Source organism: Lagenorhynchus albirostris, chromosome 14 (assembly GCF_949774975.1).
Source record: "Lagenorhynchus albirostris chromosome 14, mLagAlb1.1, whole genome shotgun sequence".
Lineage (NCBI taxonomy): Eukaryota > Metazoa > Chordata > Mammalia > Artiodactyla > Delphinidae > Lagenorhynchus > Lagenorhynchus albirostris.
In genome coordinates this window covers 69,115,445-69,138,643 of record NC_083108.1, presented here as the reverse complement: position 1 = coordinate 69,138,643, position 23,199 = coordinate 69,115,445, and the positions used below count along the sequence as shown (strand labels likewise).

General features: G+C 50.8%; 1 protein-coding gene across 2 annotated transcripts in view; it reads left to right on the top strand.

The window, feature by feature from the left end:
• The window catches only part of MYO18B (myosin XVIIIB), a 235,791-nt gene that overhangs the window by 75,718 nt on the left and 136,874 nt on the right, over positions 1-23,199 (top strand). For both annotated transcript variants that reach the window (XM_060122034.1, XM_060122033.1), the window contains 4 exons: positions 5,261-5,420; positions 7,877-8,060; positions 8,866-9,088; positions 13,666-13,775. In XM_060122034.1, the coding sequence (XP_059978017.1) occupies positions 5,261-5,420; positions 7,877-8,060; positions 8,866-9,088; positions 13,666-13,775 (677 nt within the window). The remainder of the gene's footprint in view (positions 1-5,260; positions 5,421-7,876; positions 8,061-8,865; positions 9,089-13,665; positions 13,776-23,199) is intronic.

Genomic DNA, 23,199 nt, shown 5'->3' with positions numbered 1-23,199 from the left:
GCACTCCACGGGGGGCCCGTGCTCTGAGCTTCGTGCAGCGTCTGGTAGAATTCTCTCACGTATTGGGGGATCGATATTCTTACCCCCCAGGATGAGGAAAGTGAGCTCCAGAGAGAGGCTTGCAGAGACGCTTGTCTGAGATCACGCAGAGGGTGAGTGTCAGAAGGCAGGTTCAACACAAGCCTTGTCTGGATCTAAATCTCTGAGCCCCCCTCACCTGGGCAGCCCCAGGCATGTAAGAAGACAAATACACTCTGAGGTCTTTTAGGTCCTAAGCGACATGGTGGTCAGGATGTGGGGTCATTCATTCACTGGTTCATTCAACAGATATTTCAGGAGCACCTAAAATGTGGTGGCCACTGCCCTAGGCCAGGAAATACATCTGTGAACGAAACAAAAATCTTCACCCCAAGGGACTGATATTCTAGCAGAGGAGATATATGATAAAGCAAAAAAAAAAAAAAAAAAAAAATCTGTAAGATGTTGAGGACCACAGTTCTGGTTTAGATCACTAAAGGAATGAGGGTTGGCAGTGAAAATGGCCAGGGATTCAGCCCTGGGACGTTCCAAGGTCAAGGGGCCAGGGACAAAGCTTGTGTCCAGCAAAAGTGGCCGGGGAGGAGTGGCCGGGGCTGGAGGAGGGGAGTGGGAGGATGTGGCACTCTGGAAGCCGCAGGAGGAGGGACGGACCAACCGAGTTGAATGCTCCTGAAAGGTCGAGTGAGGCATGGCTGAGGAGTTGCACTGACTTAGCCTGTGTGGAGGTCACTGACCACCAAGACAGGTACGACTCCAATGGGAGCGTTGCGGGTGACCGTCTGACTGGAGTGGCTTATGAGAAATTGGGAGGAAGAGTTGGAGAAAGACATGTGACAGCTCTCAGTGCCGCTGGGCTGGGGCCTCTGTCCGGGATACACCGCCAGCACTCCTGCGCTGGATTTGCTGACAGCAGCAGAAACAGCAGTACCACCTGCTGGCTCCAGCCGCTCTCCCTGGACCGTGCCCAGAGCGTTAATACCCCGATGGCTCCCGGAGAGCTTGGGTCTGCGGCGACTTGCCCAGGGCCGACTCCTCCCCCAGGCAAGAGGGGCAGTGCCTGGGGCCCGTGGTACTCTTAGCGGCCCGTGAAAGTCTTTTGATTTCTGTTAAGAGTAGAAGAAAAGGGGCTTCCCTGGTGACGCAGTGGTTGAGAGTCCGCCTGCCGATGCAGGGGACACGGGTTTGTGCCCCGGTCCGGGAAGATCCCACATGCCGCGGAGCGGCTGGGCCCGTGAGCCATGGCCGCTGAGCCTGCGCGTCCGGAGCCCGTGCTCCGCAATGGGAGAGGCTACGGCAGTGAGAGGCCCGCGTACCGCAAAAAAAAAAAAAAAAAAAGAAAAAATGAACGTTTAGGTTAAGTACATGTTATGGACTGAATTGTATTCCCCCTGCAAAAAAATTTACATATTGAATTCCTAACCCCTAGCACCCCGGAATGTGACTTTATATAGATACAGGGTCTTCAAAGAGGTAATAACGGTTAAATAAGGTCATTGAGGTGGGTCCTAATTTCATATGACTGGTCCTCAGGAGAAGAGACTAGGACACAGACATGCACAGAGGAAAGATGCAGGGAGAAGGCAGCCACCTCCAAGCCAAGGAGAGAGGCCTCAATGAAACCAGCCCTGCTGGCGACCCCTTGATCTTGGGCTTCCAGCCTCCAGCCTCCAGAAGTGTGGGAAAATTAACTTCTGTTGTTTAAGCCACCCAGTCTGTGGTACTTTGTCATGGCAGCCGTAGTAAGCTAATATAATACACTTATATATTACTAATATTAATCTATTTGCTTTTATACCAACAGTCGTGAAATGTAATTTGTGTGTATGTATATGTATTTGTATACACACATGTATACACACACACAATACATATCTCTCTATATCTATATCTATATATATGGAAATAGAGCAAGGAAGGGGCTCATGAAAGCAAAGTGCCCGGCGCCTGGGGCAGTCATAGCGCAGCCCTGGACTGCCTCCGCCGGGGGTGCGGAGGGGGCCCTAGTGCTCCATGTGATGCTGCCAGCGGTCATCTCTGTTCCTGAAGGTCACCTCTGTTTTCTGAGGTACGTCCGCCTCTGCCAGCCAGCGAACGGGGATGGAGGGGCAGATGAAACTGCCATTTGTGGAGCCCTTAGTCTGAGCTGGGCATTGTGTGCTCCACTACGCCCCACCTCCCGGGGGCATCTGGGGCCTTGGAGAAGCCATGTGGCTGACCGGGGCCCCATAGGCACAGAGAACGGAGCTGGCGCTGCGCCCGGGAGGCCTCACTCAGAGGGCCAGCCAGAGCCCTGACCCTTCTCCAGGTTATGAAAGGAGCCTCTGTCTGCAGGAAATGTCTCCAGGGTTCTGGAATGGTTTTTATTTTTCCGGGGGACGGTAGACCCACAGGAAGCCGGGAGGCAGATCTGTTAAAAGCCCACCCAGGCTTTGGACCCCAGAGACCTGGGTTGGACTCCTGCTCCACTAGTTAGTTGCAATGCGTGTGAGTTCTGGGAAATCGCCTCCCTCTCCCGTCTGTAAGATGGTGATAACCCTGGGGGCCGGTGTGAGCACGGAGGAGCTTGTGTGCGCCTAGAAGCGTTTGTACATGCTCCCTCAGCTCCCTGCGCGAGGGCTGTCCTCAGAGGCCTCCCCGACCCCTGTCTGTAGCTGTCCCCTCTTCAGCCACGTTGTCCCATCACAAGACGCCCTGCTTGTTTCCTTCAGGGCCCCTTTTGGGCTCTGGGATGTTTGGTGACCCGTTTGCTTGCTTCTCGTCAATCCCCCAACCACCCAGTACGCCCCGAGGGTGCGGGGTGCCCCTGTCTTGTTCTCTGCTGTCTCCCCAGTGCCTGGAGCATAGCAGGGCCCCCGTGGATACCTGCCATCTTCTCTTCCCCACCCCTCGCTTGCTCTGCTCCAGTCACACTGGTGATCCAGAATCGAATGAAATGGAGTTCTCGAATGGAATGTTTTCGTCCTGATGTTTCAGCTAAAGACACAGAGAGTAGGGTCAGAAGTGGAAAGTGTCGTGTAGGGTGTGGCTGGGGCAGGGCCCTCGGCCCCTGTCCTTTCCCTGCGAGGCCTGACCATGCCGGTCCCGGACACCCCGAGCAGGATGCTGCAAGGCTCTCGGTTCCCAGGGGAGAGATCTTGTCTGGACCGACTGAGATAGACACATTAACTCAGACATTTCAGTATTAAAAATATATATGTATATTTTGCCTCTAGGGCTTTCTGATTAGCTCTTATCATCGTCCCAACGTTTAATGGGAACGTTCACTCAAGCAGAACACGTGGGGCTTTCTGGCTGACCCAGCTCGCTGTATGTTGTCTCTCACCTAAGGTGCATGCTGGGCGCCAGTGACGCTTACATCACAGACCAGAGCGAGGACTGAGTGATGGAGGGTGGCCAGGGCTTAGCACACATGAGCAGCCTTTCTTCACTCTGGGCCTCCTCCCCCTCCCCAGATGCCCTTGGGGTCATCATTCGAAGCAAACTCTGTGCTAGCTGCTGGACATCATGCTGAATGGACATGACCCCTGCCCTCACATTGCTTCCGGTCCAGGGCAGGGAGGCAGCCTTGCAAACAGACACCTGCAGCGTTGCAGGGAGTCGGGGACGTATGTCCCAGGGCCGAGTGTCTGCTCTGTCCCTTGCTCTTCTCTCTCTCATTCTTTAATCTTTTGGCTGCACTGCGTGCCATGTGGGATCATAGTTCCCCAACCAGGGATTGAACCCGGGTCCCCTGCATTGGAAGCACGGAGTCTTAGCCACTGGACTGCCAGGGAAGTCCCTCGCTCTTCTCTCAATGGAAGGGCAGGGACTGCACGGCTCTGAAGGGCTCATGGGTCACTCTTGACGCAGTGATACTTCACTTAACCAGAAGTGTGCCTTTCTGGTAACTTTAATGATCCAGAACGTAGAGGAGGTCCAGGAAGTGAGCACAAAGGATTTCCAAGCAGCCAAACAGACGGCAGAATCCATGCCCCTTACTTAGCAGAACCTGAAGACTCTCGGACTTTGTTTATTTTGTGCAGAGTTCTAAGAAACGCAGGTCCTTCGTTTCTTAGCTCAGTGAAGTGTAGAGGAAGCAAACTAAGATTTAAGGGAGGCAGTCGAGATCCTGGATACATGTTGGCCCATTGACAATCACGGGATGAGAAAATGTAGGAAGATCATTCAGAGTAGATACGAGAACCGAGATGGTACTACACCTTCTGATAATAATTGGTCTGGAGCCGTTACTCAGCCTGAGAGCATCACTGCAATGGGAGTGATATGAAAAATGATCAGGAATTCATCCATCCATCCATCCATCCATTCATTCATTCCACAAGCACTTCCAGACTCCAGTCACGTGCCAGCCATGACGCTGGGCTCTGGGGACGTGAAGGCCAACCTCTTGTGATTCCAGAACATCAGCACAGGGTTCAGTGCAGGAAATGGCAGCGACGCCCACTAAGTGCTGCTTCCCGAGAGACTGCTCTGGCGCCCACCAAAGGACTCCACACCCCTTATCTCCGTCAGACCTTATGCCGCCCTGGGAGACATGTGTTATCTAATCCACATTTTGGAGAGGAGGAGACTGAGGCTCTGAAATGTAGGTGGCTTGGCCCCTGTCCCACTGTGATACATGGTCAAGTCAGGATTGGAACACAGGTCTTCTCAACTCCAAGTCCATTTGTTTCTCCCGCTCTGTCCCTTGGAACCAGGTGTCTGCCAGCATCTCCCAAGAATATGCTGTGCATTTATTTGGTAGCTGGTATTCAAGACAATTTCAGGTGGTACACACACACATTTTCAAATTATTTAATAATTGCGTATTTATTTCCACAAATATCAGAAAATAAATATGGCTGGCACACCAAATCTGCAGTATAATGCTTCTGTATAAATACATTTTACCAGTAAAAATGTGAGTTGATTGAAAGAAAACATTAAGTAAATAATAGCCCAGGTGATAACATGGATATGGTAAAAATCATGGAGATTGTGTGTGCTGATGGTAGTTGGGAAAAACAGGTATCCTGGGTTTAAGAAAGCAAGGAGGAACAGAATCGAGGTTGGATGTAATGCACATAAATGCACAAAGCAGGGGAAATATGGGTGCCCAGAACTGGTAGCTTCAGCTAGGTTGGAACATATTAAAATGGGAAAAGCGTGTTCTCAGTGATGCCAAGTGATGACAGAGTGTCCCCACCAGGTCCCAAGACTCATGCCCTGTATCTGCTTTCAGGGACCTCTGCCCTCCGGACCTGTGAGCAGCCCCTGCAGTGCGAGATCGCCCACCAGCTGGGACACGACCCCGTGCGCTATGACCTCACGGGCTGGCTCCACAGGGCCAAGCCTAATCTTTCGGCCCTGGACGCCCCCCAGATCCTGCAGCAGTCGAAGAGGTGAGCCTGGCCAGGGCTTGGGACGGGCTGGGGCATTCGAGGTGCTGGGGCCGTGAAGTCACAGCAACGCAGTGATGGAGAGCAGTACAGGAACCCCTCCCTAATGTCGCAAAGACCCGGACTCAAATAGGAGCAGTTCAGTGTCTCCCAGGGCCAGCCTGAGTCCAGCTGAGGAGAAAAGCTGGCCTTCTGGGGAAGTGGAACAAAAGCTAGGAAGCTGTGACTTCTTATTTTGGCTTCTGGCCTTTCATCAAGTATCTGGTAGATGATGTGACTGGAAGGACTTCTATGGACATCTTCAAACTAGGGGGTCGTAAAACCAAAGTGATAATGTTTTGTAGCATTAAAAAAAGCTCACTGCATTTCTTGACTGCTCTGCTCAGAAGTGCTAGCAGAGGGCTGCTTTGACTTCAAAGAGCTATTGGGAAATGCTTGTTGTGTGTGTGTGTGTGTGTGTGTGCGCGCGTGTGCGTGTGTGCGCGCGCGCGAGTGAAGCTCAGACCACAACATTTACTAACCGCCTGCTATGCACCTGGCATCAGGGTGAATGCTTTATAAGCATTTTTAAAATTCTTACAACAACTGTATCCCTGGGCCCATTTTATAGATGAGAAAATTGAGGCCCCAGGAGGCCAAGTGGTTCGCCTTTGATCACATAGCAAAAGAAAAAAGTGGCAGAGCCGGGATACGATTTGGGTCTAGGTGGTCAGAGTTGTTTGGAAAGCCTGTGTCTGGGGGGGCTCAGGGGCGCACAGCTCTTGGAGAGAGATCAAGTCAGGGGATGGGGCAGAAGGAAGGGTAAAGAGCACATGGAGGGCTGTGTGGGGAGCCAGCAGACCTGGGTCAAGTTCCATCCCTGCCCCGTGTCACCTGGGTGACTGTGGGCAGTCCCTTTCCCTCCTCTGGGTTTCTCGCTTTTTCCATCATGACATAAGGGTTTGTCGGGCAAGGCCATGTTGCACAGCTCTGGAGTCAGGCAAATGTACAAATGCTGCTTTTCCCTTTTTCAAACTGCGTGAGCTGGGTCACAGTTTCACAATCTGAGAAATGGGAATGATGCCACCAAGCTTACACGTGTGCTGTCAGGCTTTGGTGATGTAACGTAACAGATGGCTTGTTAAGGAGCCTGGTTCATAGCTGGCCCTCAGCACACGTCTTGTGGCCTTGTAAATTTCCCTTCTGCTCTAAAATCCCATGGCTCACGCTGAGTGAGGGGTGTAGGGTTAGGGAAGGGCGGCACACCTTGGTTGATCAGATGGCCTGGTGAGTGGGGGACGTTCTGGGGAAAAGGAGCAGCGTGTGCTTGGAGGTGAGAGAGCACGGCAGGTTGGAGGTAAATCCCAGCAGGGTGTCTTGCAGGCTTGAGAGCCAAGCGTTGGTGATTTTGAGAGCAAACGGTGCTTTTTCTTAGCATGCGGTTCTGCAGCCAAGGTCGCTGATGCACCAGGACTGCTGGTGTCGCTTTCTCATTCCTGGGCCCATCTAGTCTCTCAGGTGGGGCTTCCCAGGAGGTTCTCATGCCCACTCAGCTTTCGCTTTATATATACGGAGTGGAGGTCCAAAGAGGACACGTGACTGCCCAAGGCACAAAGTGAATTGGAGACCAGAAGTCAGGTCTCCCAACCCCACAGTTGGGACAGTCCTCGTGCAGGGGTCAGGGCTGTGGGCCCGACCTTCTCTCCCTGTACCAGGGCTTGGTGCCGACATCCTTCGCTCTCAGGGCTGCTGCTTCCAGGGGCTTCACGCCCCCCACTGCTCCCTCCCCAGATTTTTATTTCAGCGTGAGTGTATTCGAGCCATGTTAGGCTGTGCGCTCTGCCATGCAGCTAACCTCTCTCAGCACCCTTGGTGCAGCTGGCAAGACTCATTTCCTTAATATTGGACAGTCGGGTAGGCGTAGAGGCGGGTGGATAATGGGTCTTGAGGGCTGGGACCGGGGTGGGGCCCAGACTTGCAGGGAGCGATGGAAGGTGCCCGCAGGTGTCCACTGGAGGGGATGGGCTGGTGCAACCAGAGAGGCACGGGTCCTCCTCTGGGCCCCCGCTTCCTCCTAGGGCGCAGTAGGGTCTGCCTGGCGCTCAGGCTGTCTGTTCGACAACAAGCACAGTAAGCACCTGCTGTGTACTGGACCTGTTCTCGGGATAACCGAGATGATTTTGCCTCTAAGGAAGTGCAGGCGGGGTAGAATTCCTGCAGGTACATAGGTGACGGAAATGTCCAGTAGAAGGAAAGCTGCTCTGAGGTCAGGGGAGGGAGAGAGGCACGGAGGAAGGGGCTGACATTTGTCACCGAGCAAAGGCTTGTGTGGCAGAAGGGACCATGAACAGAGTAGGCAGTTAGGGTATGATTCGAGGGGAGGGTTCAGGAGGCAGATTAGCAGGAGGCAAGGGGGGTCCCCTTTGCTCCACCCTGTGAGCCCCCTGAAGCACCTCTCTCTTTCCCCTCCTACCTGCCAGGGAGGAGCTGAGGGGCCTGTTCCAGTCCCGGGCCAAGCTGTCCCCTGTGTGCCGGGCCGTGGCCGGCCTGGAGGGCACCTCCCAGCAGGCCCAGCAGAGGAGCAGCACGGTGAGGAGGACGTTTGCCAGCAGCTTGGCCGCGGTGAAGAGGAAGGCCCCGTGCTCCCAGATCAAGCTTCAGATGGTGAGTGGGGGCCCTGTCCCCGTGGAGTCGTGGCCTCACTGCCCGCCTCCAGGGTGGCTTACCCACCCACATCATCTCTGAGCTCCCCAGCGAGCCTGAAGGGGCGGGCAACGCCCACGTTTCACCAAGGAAGAGACCGAGGCTCAGGGAAGCAAAGAAATTTGGTGGAAAGTGATCCGTCCCAGTCTGAGGCCAAAGCCTCAGCTCCTTGGTTTAACTTAAGCCGCTTCAGGAAGTTTGCAGGAACCGCAGTTGCCCTCCTGACCAAGGTGACAAATGTCACGGCCAGACCAGCCCCGCCTGCCTTCCTCACCTCGCAGGCCTGCATGTTTACCTCTAGGCTCTCCGTAGGGGAGGCGGCAGGATCCAGCACTGGCTGTAAAGATGTCACCTGGACACCTTGATCCAAAAACAAGTGGTCAGGCTGAGTCAGGCTGAGCTCAGGAGGGTGGGATGTGGGAAGGATTGGTTTGAAGAAATGACTCATAGCATATTATACTGGAAAAGCCCACAGACCAGGTCCTGGGTTCTAGTCTTCCTTTTCGGCGAGTGGTCCATGCAGCCTTAGGCCGCTCGCTTGTCCTCTCCATGTCCCAATTTCTCCATCTGTTATAATAAGGGTTGTTATAAAGGTCCTTTATTTCTCATTAGTACAAATCAGGCCATGGATAGGAGGTCCTTGGTGTAGGACATAGGGCCCCCACAGAGATGCCCAGGTCAGACTGCATATACATTTGGGGAATGTTCAGACCCCTGTCTGTCTCACCCTGGCCCTGACCACAGCCCCGTCTCCTCTCTGTCCTAGGATGCATTGATCAGCGTGATCAGACGGTCTCAGTTACACTTCATCCACTGCCTGGTGCCGAGCCCAGTGGTGGAGAGCAGAGGCGGGCAGGGGTCTCTGACTCCACCGCAGCCTGGTAGAGACAAGCCCGGGGCAGGCGGGTCCCTGCCCTTGGACATCCCGGCACTGCGGGTGCAGCTTGCAGGGTCCTACATCCTGGAGGCGCTGCGCCTGCACAGGGCAGGTAAGAGGCAGCCTGGGAGCGAGCACCTTGTCTCTGACTCCTGGGACACGCTCCTGGACCAGTGACAGCCGAGGAACAGGAGCATCAGCTGTGTGTCAGGAGCTTTCCATGCAGCATCCCGTCGAAACTGCCCAGCAGCCCTGTGAGGGGGGAGCTATGATTACCCCATTTTACAGATGAAGAAACTGAGGCTCAGAGAGGAGAAGGGACTTGCTTAGGGTCACACAGCGGGATGCGGCAGAGCCTAGGTTTATGCGGAGGTCTCTGAGTCCAAAGCCCATCTTATTTCCTGACTTAGTTGTGAACTCCTGGAAGGCCACGGGTGTGTCTTACTCATCTTCCTTTCAACAACAAACATCTCAGGGGCATTTGCCTTGGAGTAGAGGGTGAAATTTCCACAACGATTAATATTTGGTCTTCAAGACATTCAGCCTGGTTTGGGAGATCCGTGTAGAAACAAGCTTGGTCCATGATGGGACCAGGGCATGTGTCACATGGGGATGCCCAGAGGAGGAAGCAGGGAGACTGGAAAGACCTCCTGGAGGAGATAACGTCTTATTTGAGTCTTGGAAAGAAGCAGGTAGCTCACCTCTGGCTGGTGTAGGGATAGGAAGAGCTTGGCTGAGGGATCACCGTATGCAAAGGCAGGGAGGCATGGAGGAGCCTTGGTTTTCAGGGAATCGGGTTCAGAATGAGTGGGTGTTTATGGGAGATGAGGGGCGGATCCACCAGGAGACACAGCCTGTGAATGCTGTCTTTGGAAGTTTGGCTTTCCCAGGTCCAGCTGAGGAGGTGATGGAGTGATAGGGGAATAAGGGGTTTCAGCCAAAGGAACGAAGTGTCAGGCCTGTATTCGAGAAAGCAAGCATGCACCAGGGTTCCCCCATTAGCTCATCTTATGAGTTGAGTTTGATCTGAAATTTTCCCATTCTCTTCTGCCTCTGAGACCCCATAGGCCACCCCTTGGATTCCCCTCCCAGCCAGAAACAGCTCAGGCGAAGTCAGCGGATGGGGCGGCAGGGCTGGCGGGGAGTCTGGGTGGGCACCCATTTGTTTAATATTCCTGTGGTCACTGACGCCTCAGCTTGTGGTCGCTGCCCCCGTGTCCTCCCACCGCGTTAATACGGAACCCTGGGCGTGAGGTAGTTGACGGAGAAGCCGGGAGCAGCTGGAAGCAAAGATGAGCCCCTTGCTCCCTTCAGCATCACATTGATTTTCCCACCGGTCCACGCAACCACAGGCACAAGAAGACAGATACTGTTGCACGGGAAGAGCGAGGTGGTCACAGCCCGTGGCTGATCGATTGTGCCCCGCCGGCCGGAGGCATCCTGGCCCGTGGGTTAGAGTCCCTGCGTGCAGGCATGGGTCAGCGTTCCCTTCCTCCCTGCGGGTCCGCCCTCTGCGTTCTCAGCGCCGCCCGACTTGGAGGGAGCTTCCAGCTCAGTGAAGGGTTGAAGTCTTGTGGTATAACTTCCCAAATTTCTGTCTCCCAGACCTGGTTCATTTCCTCATTGTTTTCTTGTTGTTTTTTTTAAATTAATTTATTTCTGGCTGCATTGGGTCTTCATTGCTGTGCAGGCTTTCTCTAGTTGTGGCGAGCGGGGGCTACTCTTCGTTGCGGTGCACGGGCTTCACATTGCGGTGGCTTCTCTTGTTGTGGAGCACAGGCTCTAGGCACATGGGCTCAGTAGTTGTGGCTCACGGGCTCTAGAGCGCAGGCTCTGTAGTTGTGGCGCACGGGCTTAGTTGCTCCGCGGCATGTGGGATCTTCCCGGACCAGGGCTCACCCCATGTACCCTGCATTGGCAGGTGGATTCTTAACCACTGCGCCACCAGGGGAGTCCTCCTCATTGTTTTCTGCTCTGAGTCACTTCTGTCTCACACCATACAAGCAGTATTTACAAGCATACAAAGATCCATACACATGTGTCACATATTTATGATTTGGAATCTGTGCACATGTAACGTATGCACGAGCAGATGTTGTTTTATTGTGCTTTGCTTTATCGCGCTTCACAGAGAGTGCACTTTTTTACAAATCAAAGGTTTGTGGTAACCCTGTGTCAAGCCAGTCTGTTGTCACCACTTTTTCCTACAGCATTTGCTCACTTTGTGTCACATTTTGGTAATTCTTGCAATGTTTCCAACCCACCACCAGCAAAAATTTACAACTCGCTGAGGGCTGAGATGACGGTTACGTTTTTTAGTAATAAAGTATTTTTTTAAATTATTAATTTATTTTTATAAAAACACAGAATTATAGTGTATCAATTTACTTATTTAATTAATACCCTTTAGTAAAAATAATTATAAAATTCAACAGGAAAATACTAGTAATAAAGTATTTTTTAATTAAAGTATGTACATTGTTTTTTAGATGTAGTGGTATTGCATGCTTAATAGAATAGTCTAGGGACTTCCCTGGTGGTGCAGTGGGTAAAACTCCACGCTCCCAGTGCAGGGGGCCCGGGTTTGATCCTGAGTCAGGGAACTAGATCCTGCGCGCATGCCGCAACTAAGAGTTCGCATGCCGCAACAAAGATCCCGTGTGCTGCAACTAAGACCCGGTGCAGCCAAAATAAATAGATAAATAAATATTAAAAAGGAATATGGTATATAATTGAAAAAAAGGAATATGGTATAGTCTAAAGATAACTTTTATACGTACTGGGAAACCAGAAAGTTTTGGGGATGCTTTATTGCGATGTTTGATTTGCTGCAGTGGTCTGGAACTGAACCCGCAACATGTCAGGTGTGCCTGAATTCATACACACATGCACGCATGATGCATACATACATATGCTGTTTCTCAGGTACCTACGATGTGCTGGGCACTGCGGTTACGCACACTAATTGATGTTGTTCTCACAGAGCCCTTAGCACAATGCCTGGAGGAGAGTAAACGCTCAGCGAACGTTACATATGGGGCGGACTGGCGGGCACAGGTCGGACTCTGGAGCCAGTTGGCCTGGGCTTGACTGTGGCTGACACTGGCAGGTCCCTAGATCGTGCCTGCCTTTTATCTCCTGTGATAGCTCAGGTCTCAGAGAGCTGTCGAGTGGGTTGATGAATTAATAAGGGAATAACAGAAAAGTGCCTGGACCTGGGAAAGTGCTCAAAACACATTAGCCTCCTTTATTGGGTTAACCAGAAAGTTCGTTCGGGGTGGCACAGCAAAACCCGAGCGAACTTTTTGGCCAGCCCAATATTACAGTCATTATTGGATTTAATCCTCATCGTGACTGTGTGACAGGAGATCTTATTACTCTCATCTGACAAGTGAAGAACTTGAATCTCAAAGAAATAGGGGCATTTGTCGCTGGTCAGAGGGCTAATCAGGGCAGATGTGAGATACGAACCCAAGTAAGTCTGACTCAAAAGGACAGGCCTGTAACCTCCCAGCCCCCGGGTCTCTGTGCGGTCAGCATCCTTCCAACCTGGCCTGAAACCCTCCTCTTCCCCCAGGAAGGCTTCATGGATTTGCCACATGTACCCACCATGACTCTTCCTCATGGTTCATTCATTTGGCTTATTGTAAAGTGAAGTCTCAAAATGGAGTGAGATTTCACCAGACCTTCTCCCATCCAGCCACTTGAGGGGTCTTCTTAAGGCAACTGAGGATCTACCACGCCCCTTGTATCCAGGATGAAGTCCAAGCTTCGAGGTCTGGAATTTGATGTCAAGTTCCTTGGGGGCCCAGTCCCTGCTTGTCTTTCACCTCATTGTTGGTTACTCTCACTGGATTCGTTATCATCTCTGTCTGGGTTTGGATCCCATCTGGGAGAGTTAGGGTTGACTTCACTTTGGGCTACGTGACTGGAACTCTCTGGGCCTCAATTTCCAATCTACATAATGGGTGTAATAATACAGTCCCCAGAGTGTCTGTAACACAAGGAAGTTGTTATCCTCGTGTCTTGCACACATAAAAGCTCAGTAACTGCTTTTGCGATGACTGTGAAACAAGCCTTGCGTCTTCCTGCCGTGGCTCCTCTGCCTGGACCCCTCCCGCACCAAATCCGCTGGCATGCTCTCACGGCCCTTCACAGGCCAGCTCAGACGCCACCTTCTCTCAGGAGCTTTTCAGGTGCCGCTTCCCACACCGAAGGGTGCAGCTGTGTCCATCCTACATGTTAGATTTAACATGTAGATACCGTCTGATGCAGCATTTCCCACATGTGGTCTGTGGGGCGGTAAAAAGTATTAAACCAAACAAAATTTTTTTTCCATGGTCCAGCAGGTTTGGAGAACTCTGGGTTAAGCGAAGCTAATCGGGGCAAACCCCCTGCAGAGGGTCTGGAGCCTTTGACGTCAGTGCTCACACAGATTGTGACCTTCGGAGAAGCAGATGAGGGGGCAGCTTTTTCAAACTTTCATTGGAGCCTTTTATAGGGTCCTTGTTCTGGGGAATGCAGTTGGGAAATGCTGATTGAACCCAATTTCTTAAATTAGCAAATGGGGAGACTGAGGCCCTAAGACGTGAGGGCACACAGTGAGCAGCAAGGCTGGGAGCAGACCCCTGGACCCCTGGGCTGGGCTTCTCACTTGGATTCCTTGTTCTTCTGCTCCCCCCACCCCAGGCTACGCTGACCACATGGGGCTCACTCAGTTCCGCCGAAGATTTCAGGTGCTGGACCCTCTGCTCATGAAGAAGCTCAAGTCGGCCCCCGAGAGAGTGGATGAGAAGAAGGTATGTGGAGCCAGGCGATGGGGGTGGAGGCCCCAGTGCTTCTGTTCTGTAGGGATGGCCCCGGGGGCAGCTGGGGCAGCCGGGATCCGAGAGCTGGGCCTTGGGGGCTAAGGTGACGGTGGCATGAGCTTTGACTCAGACCCCTGCTCCAGACTTCACCCGCTGCCATGTCACTTAGGACACTGCCTACCCCAGAATGGTCCTTCTGAAACCCTGCATGAGGAAGTGCAGGGAAAGAATTAGAGCCACGAAAAGAACAAGTCCCAGCCAGGGGGGCTCCTAGCAAGATGAAAAGTCGTCATTGCCACCCATAGGAGTGTTCCCCTCGGCACCAGCACCCTGAGATATAGTCTATGAAAAGAGGACTCTGTGGTCCCAAACACCCCCTCAGGGCCTTTGCACTAACTGTCCCCTCTGCCTGGAGCGCTTTTCTCCCCAGTCCTTGCCTGGCCAGTGTCATTGTCATCTTGCTATTCAGATCTTGGCTCAGATGCTCTTCTCCATCACATCATCTTGTTTTAATAGTTGCATAGCACTTATCCTTATCTGAAATTATACCCAGATTGCCTGTGTGTTCTCTAGCTCACAGCAAGTGTTCGATAAATTTCCCGTTGGATGAATGAATGAATACATGTACCTAACCTTGTTGTTTCTGCCCCTGGGTATCTCCTTTCTCCATCTCTACTGTAAACTTCTGGAGCCGGAAGTCTTCACCCCTAGTGCCAAAGCCTCGGTAAATGTTTCTATTGAGAATGGCCACCGGCTAATCAATGATAGAGCTCTTCAGAATTTGCAAAGGGCTAGTGCATCCTCACAACAGCCCTGCAAAACAAGAGCTGTTACATCTCTTTTATAAATGAGGAGACGTAGGCTCATGGAGACGGATGATTCCCGTGAGGCCACACAGCCGAGCATTCATGGGTTTTGTCCTTGAACCCAAATTTCTTGATTCCAGGGAGCGCCTTTGAGAAAGCCTGGGCTCCAGAGTCAAACAGACCTGCAGTTGACTCCCAGCTGGGGCTGTGTGAACTTAAACGAGTGAATCCATCTTTCTGCCTCAGTTTCCTCATCTGTAAAATAGGAACAACAATAATACCAACTCCAGCGGGGCGTTTGGAGGATTGTATGCAATAGTGTAATTGATGTGCTTGACGTAGGGCCCGGCATATAATAAGGGCTCATTATATATGAACTGCTGTCAGCAGCATCAGCACCACCATCATCATCTTTCAAGGCCAGAGTGATGGCAGCCAAGCCACACAGGCTGGATATTCACAACCGTGTTGAAACTCCCCCTCCAAATGAGTGTGCCCGTGCATGCCTGAGCTCACTGAGTCGTGAGGCAAGAAGAGTGAAAAGAGTCACAATTCTTAAGTCCTCTCTGGGCTCGTTTCTGCAGCAAGGGCCAGGGCACAGGCCACCTCCTGCAGACAAGGCGGCATTTCTCTGTGGCCCTCCTGAGTCACCGTGGGGAGGGGACCTCAGACCCAAGCTGGTGTGGAGCAAGGCTATCCCCGCCGACCCATCTTGGAAACCATGAAACTCTGCCTGGCTGGGTGCCACCAGCCACTCTGTACCAAGCTTCATTGGGGTTCTTTATCCTAGGTCCCCCCCAGTCTTAATCTCTGTTCAGAGCATCTGGAATGGAACCATTGAAAGGGGCTTGGGCTCCTCTGCAGTTGAAAACAGCACAGAAGTGGGGCGTGGGGGAGCTGTCTGCGGGGGCAGTGGGGGTAGCATATGGAGGCATTTCTATTCTGGACGACTCAGCAGTTCTCTCTTGTAGCCAAACCGAAGCCACCTCCATACACTCGCTGGAGGCCTCGGAAAGTGGAAAATTACAAGTGGAATGGACTTGGGAGTTTTTGCTGCTTCTTATTCTCTTTTTATTTGCTCACAAATTTCATTTGCTGCAGCATAGGATTTTGGTAGCAACAAAAGGAAACGCCATCCTGCCTCTTATGAAAAAGCTGATAAATATTCATTTGCCAGGCAACATGATATGCCATGAATTATACATGAACACGTGCTCGGGTGGGCAAACTGTCAGCCTCTGTGTGCAAAGCATTTAAGACCTCAGGATTTAATAAGACAAGTTTGACAGCTAGAAAAGGTCAATATTATCATTAGACACTAGACAGCAGCAGAGGGAATTCATTGTCAGGGTGTGAAATGGGCCTTGGTGCATCCCTTGTGTGCCCAACATGCACGTGGTGCTCAAACAAGGCTCTTTCCCAGTGAAGTACTCTCATTTGGAGGGTCCCTGATGGATATGTTGTGCTCCCGCAACAAAAATAGTGTGTGCCTTTTACCACAGATGCACAGACCCTCATCACGAAATATCAGGCGTAATGTGAAAAGGTTACGGCCCTCAGTAGATAGAGCCTCCCTGCTCTGGGAATTATCCCCATTTTACAGCAGAGGCAGATGAGGCTGTCATCCCCCAGCTGGGCAGTGGGGCAGTGGTAGAGCTGGGATTTGAACTCAGGCTCTCAAATTCCTCACATAGGGCTTTTTACTGTTTATTGTGGTAAAATACATATAACATAAAATTTACCATCTTAACCATTTTCAAGCATACTTAACCATTTTGAAGCATAGTGGCCTTAAGTACATTTGTATTGTTGTGAAGCCACCACTGCCATCCATCCATCCATGGACCCATCCATCCATCTCCAGAACTCTTCATTTTCCAAAACTGAGGCTGTCCTCATTAAACACTAACTCCCCATCCCCCGCCCCCCAACCAGCCCTTGGCAACCACCATTCTGCTTTCTGTCTCTATGAATTTGACTGCTCTAGGGACCTCATATAAGGGAAATTATCTAGTATTTGTCCTTTTTTTTTTTTTTTGCGGTACGCGGGCCTCTCACTGCTGTGGCCTCTCCCGTTGCGGAGCACAGGCTCCGGACGCGCAGGCGCAGCGGCCATGGCTCACGGGCCCAGCCGCTCCGCGGCATGTGGGATCCTCCTGGATCGGGGCACGAACCCGTGTCCCCTGCATCGGCAGGCGGACTCTCAGCCACTGTGCCACCAGGGAAGCCCTAGTATTTGTCCTTTTGTAACTGGCTTATTGCACACAGTATGATGTCCTCAGGGTTCACCCATGTTGTAGCACATGTTGCAGCACATTCTTAAAAGAAGAATTTCTTTCTTTTAAGACTGAATACTGTTCCATTGTGTTTATGTAGTACAGCATTTTGTTTATCCATCCTCTCTCAGTGGACACTTGGACTGCTTCCACCTTTTGGCTATTCTGAATGACGCTGCTATGAACACAGTGTACAAATATCTCTTTGAGACCCTGTTTTTGATTCTTTTGGGTATATACCCAAAGTGGAATTGCTGGATCATATGGTAATCCTATGTTTAATTTTTTGAGGAACCTCCAAACTGTTTTCCGTAATGGCTGCATCATTTTATATTCCCCCCAACGAGGGTTCCAGTTTCTCCACATCTTTGCCAACGTTTGTTATTTACTGGGTTTTCTGTTTGTTTTGCATTAGTTATCGTAATGGGTGGGAGGTGGTATCTCATTGTGGTTTTGACTTGCAGTCCTCTGATGCTCAGGGCTGGTGAGCATCTGTTCATGTTCATACAGGACTTCCGAACGGGAGCCTTTTGAAGACAGAGTATTTGGTGAAGTTTTGTATAGAATGTGCCATCTGTGATGTTAATTTAAAATAATTATTATTGATCACATCCAGCTGTAACCAGGTGCCTCCTTTGCACCAGGCCCTGTGCTAGCTGCCAGAGAGATAGGAATGAACAGAACATAGCTTCGTGGGGAAGAAAGATGAAAATGAGTAATTTCCAGACAGAGGGATAGTTTTGGGATGCCCCAGGAAACACATCTAAAACTTCGGATTTTTGCAGCAGGGGTGAGGGTGGGACATTCAGGGAAGACATCTCAGAGCAGATGATGATTGAGTTGAGCTTTCTGGGACAATTTCGAGGAATCAAGTAAGAGAAAGTACAGGGCAAGCCACATCGGGAACAGCATGTACAGAGATCCAGAGTCATGAGGTTACGTGGCTAATCTAGTGTGGCTGGAGCATAAATGCTGCCAAGTGTCAAGAAAAGGGTCTGAGGTTGTTGGCAGGGGCCAGACCACAGTCACTGTTAGCAGAGATAGAGTCTGGGCTTTATCAGGTGGTTGGTGATGGTTGACCAAAAGGTTATCAGCAGGAGCACAGCTTTGAAGACCAGATCGTTATTATTTGAACTGGCTTAAGCAAAACTATGAAGGAAGTCAGTCCACTCTGGCCATTCCTTGGCCCTCTATAGGGAGCAGTGTTCTCACGCTGACTTCCAGCCGTTGAGGATGCCCATCTCTTCTAGACACCCAGGCACCTGCTCCGGTCTCCAAAATGACCCTGTCTCCCCTCTCTAACCATCATGGGTCCCGTTCCTCTCTCCCAGGTTATCCCATCTGGTTAAGATTATGCCTTAACCCACACTGAAGCCCTCCCAGAGTGACCTCAGGCAGGTTCCTGGAAGAGCTCATTCGGTTCACCTTGGCGGTGTCCCAGATTCTGGTCCCTTCAGTCTCTCTGCTGCTGAGGCAGGAATCGCTAAGTCTCCCTGATCCCATGGTAGGAAAGCCCTGGGCCCACCGTCTTCCCCTGAGTCTACAGTGATGATTGATTTTAGCCAACCAAATCTGTGTCCCTGGGGACTTGATCTGAACACACCTAAGGCATGCCAGTCTGTCTTCTCAAAGGCAGCCACTCTTCTTCTGTCTTAGACCCTGGTAGACACTCCCGATTTCCTCTGAATTTGTCTCAGAGTCCTTTTCTGCTGGGAAGAGGCCCCTGTGAGCCCGTGACTGGGGCAGAGGGGTGGGGGGAGGGAGAGAGGGAGCTGTCCGTTCTCATGATGCTAAACGATTTTTACAGGGCCTTCCATAGCCTTAGCCCTCTGGAATTTATTCATCATCCTTCTCTTTCTGACCTTGCTGTCCTCCTCCAGTTTGGGTCTACTGTTTTAATAACTCTACATGTTTTCCATTCTGTGTTAACCAACCCAATTATATAAATATGTGTGTGTGTTATTTATACGTTCGTCCATATAGTTTATGCTTTGTGCCAGACATTCTATTTACAGTCTTGAGCCTATAGAGTTAAAGAACAGAGATATAGTCCCCCCCCTTATGGAATGATTTGATCAGTGTGTAAGTGAGAGTTTTCAGTGGTTAAAAGCATGTGGTTTAGAGTCAGACAGACTTGGGTTCACATCCTGGTATCTGCCATCTCTCTTTCCATTCATCCGTGCCCCATGATGCTTGATAGCTGTGTGACCAGGGACAACATGTGATAGGGCATAACAAAGCGCCTGGCACATAGTAGGTGCCCAAACACATGGCAGCCGTTGGGTCATGGTGTGGGTTTCCTGGAGAAGGTGCTGTACTGACAGCAGCCAAACGGTGTACTAGGAGAGCATCTGTCTCCACAGCCGTGGGTTCCCTGCAGCACACTACCTGCTGAGGATTGAGTTGGGGAAGCTCTTCCCAGCCATGGCTCTTTGTGGTTCCTGGAGTCTTCCGCTGCTCGTCTGGCATGTTCAGCTTAACGTGAGATGTCAGACTGTGTGCTTTTTATTGAACATTGGAGAGAAAGCTCTGTGCAAAATTCTAGGACACAAAAGGATTCTGCAGGTGGAGGCATGAATTAGGTTTCTCCCAGGTACGTTGAAGGACTCGTAATTTGAGCCTAGAATGGTAAAGGTGAAGGGTGTGTCATCACTCCACAGCGCCAGAGGGGCTTATAACCTCAGAACCTCTACCAGTTATTAGTACTTATTGAAACTTAGCATGTGCCAGGCGTGATATTAAGTATATTATGTGCATCGTAAGAGCTGCTTGGAAGTCTTTAAGTCCAGCATCCGAGCCCACAGAGGGTTTCTGTTGACTGCTTTTTGCTTTTCTTGGGTATAGGTCACACTTTCCAATTTCTTTGCGTGCCTCGTAATTTTTTGTTGAAAGCTGGCCATTTTCAATAATATAAAACTGCCTCTAAATGCTGCTCTTCTCCCAGTTACTTGGTAACTTATCTGAACTAGGGTTATGGAGTCTGGCTCCCCCACGTTGTGAGACTGCTGCCATCTCCTTTCAGTTTGTTTCACTCTTGTTTTTATTGTAAGTTGTGGTTTCTCAAGAGCTGCCCCTGTGTCAGCACAGCTTAGTGGTCAGGAGAGGTTGTGGTCAAACATTCTGAATCTGTGAAGCTTTTATCTAATCCTTACGGTCCTCTGTGTGGGTTGGAAAATGGATCCGACATTCAGGCACTTACAATGTGCCACAGATCTCACTTTCTGTGTGGCTCTTTCACATGTTTTCTGCCTGTGCACGTGGCCTTATATTTAGGTAGGGTTATATACATGCCTAAGGCTCTCTCAGTCCCTCCCGTGCATGCGTGTAGCCTTCCAGATTGCCAGGAGTCTATGGGAGGTTCTCAAGGCCCACTATGACTGTCCTATTCCCTACAGCTCCTTGTTGTGGGACCTGGCTAGTCACTGGCCCGTTGCTTGCCCCTCTCAGGGTAACAGTCTTAGGCTGGCTGTGCCATTGACTTTCTCCATTTGTTTGCTGCCAAGAGCACTACTGCTTCTGACAGTGTTCCTGGGTGTGGCATTTCCCCTTGCTTTGATCCTTGTAAGTGAACCCCTTCTGGCAGCAAAGTGGATGGTTTTCACAGCTTGCCTCGCCCTGGTAGGACCTCTGCAGTGACAGAGCTTAGTGGGGAGTGGAAGGGTCTTGGCCATGGTTGCCATAAACTCCCACTCTTCTTAAAGGCCCAGTAGTTTCTCTTGAATAAATGTTTCTCAGTTTGCTGCATCCCCTTGCTCAATTTCCAGAGTATCAAAGTTGCTGTTTTTGAAAACTGTATCCATTTCTGTCATGGTTTTGCGGGGAGAGGATTTGTCAGGCTCCTTGGACTGACATTCTGGAAGTCTCACTCCTACACACTGCTTTCGTGGTCTCATTAAACCGCCCCCACGTCCTTGTAGCATAGGCGTGACTACTCCTATTCTCGAATAGGGCACCAAGAGGACCCGAGAGGAGGAGCGGCGTGCTCAGGGTCCCACAGCTAGCGAAAACTGGAGCTGTCCTGGATCGCAGCGTCCGAGGGCAGAGAACAGGCTGAGTTCTCTGATTCCCTGGGGTTGTGTCATGTGATGTTTGACAAGTCCTCTCATTGCACTCGACCTCACTTTCTTTCTCTATAAAATGGGCATAAAACTTCCTGAGATAGTCACAGAGGTTTGAAAATTAGATGAGTTATGGGTAAAGCACTCAGAGCAGTGCTCAGACCCCAAAACACAAGGGAAAACTCTGTTTTTGGAAGCAAAATGGCCAACATTTTACTCAGCCTTCCATGCCGAGAGGTTTTACCTCAACTGTCGGGACAATTCAGATGGGTTAGCTGATTCCATAAAGATGCGGAACAAGGAAGAAATTTCTTACAGTCACCTGGATTTTTGCCCTGTCATCCACCAACTGGCTGTTGGGCAGTGATTATATTAGGTAGAAACAAATGAAATCACTGGTATTTCACCTAAGCAAGTGACAATTTCATATGGCTCAATCTAAGAGTAATATTAATGTTGATAATGAGAGCAGCTGAGTACAGAGTCACTGACAAAGTCCTTTTCATGTACATATCCTCCGTTAATTGTCCCAGCCCCTGTACCGTCTAGGCAGGGAATGTTAGCATCATTTTGCAGGTGAGGAAAATGAGGGTCAGAAGCACAGTTCAGTGCCCGCAGCCACCTGTTCACTCTGTCACTTGGACCTAAGCGTCCTTATCTGTACAGTGAGGTCAACAGGACAGAATATCTCCGTGAGGTCTAATGTGCTTGGCTACACAGACTTCTAAAGGGCTCTAAGAAAGCAGGGAGACGGAGAAGAATCCCTGGATCTTGTGGGGACGGTTGTGTGTTTTGGCCGTGTTTGGGGTACACCTGAGAAATGGAAGCTTAGTCCGCATTCTGCAGCACCACCGCCATCTTATCCAAGAGAGAGGCTGATAGGACCAGCTCCAGGACATCAGGACAGGCTCAGGATGTTTACTGAGTGCCTACTGTATGCAGCTATTTTGTGAAGCCCTCCACAAGCACAGCCACAGAGTCTTCCATCATAGCTGCCATTATTTCCCCCCATTTTTCTGAAGAGGAGCCTGCAGCTCAGAGTAAAATGCTTGTCCAGGGTCACACAGTTCGTGAGTGGTTAAACGAGAATCTCAGTCCAGGTGGATCTAACTCCACATCCTGATTTTTTCCTCCCACACGTGGGCTCTGGGCGTTAACTCCAAAGTAGGTTAGAAAATTGTCACCAGCTATAGGCTTCATTTCTTTTCCATTCGTCCATCTTGTTTTCAGCCAATGTTTATTTTGTTTTCTTCTTGTGCAGAGAGAAAAAAAATGTTGTAGTCTGGATATGTTGGTTTTATGCATTCTGCTGCCTATAGCTCCCTTGGAACGTTTTTGGCTAAAATGTACTAAGTGAAACCACTGAATTTTTGGAGGGGGCGCTATGGAATGTTCCTCTCAGAGGTCAGAGGAGGAAACTTCCCCCCAGATTACAGCCTCAGAGTAGGCTTTTAATAAGCATTTTTTTTTTTGTATCTTAGGAAGTTTTCTGTGATGTCGATGACCCATGGAATTGAAACTCATCTACCAGATTACTCTGTCTCATAACACCTTTTGCTTCTTTGAGTGTCGCAATTACTTTTCTGACAGCTTATTCTGAAGATAGACTTTGTGATTTCCGGTGAATGGAAGGTCCGTGAGGGGGTGGTGTGAGGGTGCAGCGGGAGGAGAATTGGCAGTCACCAGGGAGCCAGGCACGACCTGCATTCATCTGAGGGTAAGGATCTCTGGCAGCCTTGTTTCAGAGCCTGCAGGCCTAGACGACAAGAGGAAAATTCCATTAAGTGGCTGGTGCTTTGGCTAAGGCTGCATCCGGGGATCTCTGAGTGAATTTGTTTCTCCTGGAGGGGGTGGCCTTTCTCCACACTCCCCCCCAACCCTGCCCCGCTTCTACCCTCACTGGGTCTCTCTTGCTGGGCGTTCCCTCATTCAGTCGTCATAATTATCGAGCTCCTACTGTATGCATAGAACAGTACCAGGTGCAGTGGAGGAAACAGGTGAATTAAACACAGGCTCTCCCTCCCTAACCTAGGTCAGGAACACAGGGTTAAAGGCCACGCTATTTATTCACACATTTGGGAGAGTGAGGCCATCTCTGGCACATGTGATGAGAAGGACAGGGTGCTGGGGAGGCTGTCACGGGGGACACAGCAGGTAAATTCCCCAGTAGCCTAGGGCCCTCTGCAGCTGTCTTGGGCCTGGGAAGCAGTCGAGACATAGGTGTTGCAGTGTGGCCCGACACACCTTGGTTCGGGTCTGGTTCGGCCCATGTGTA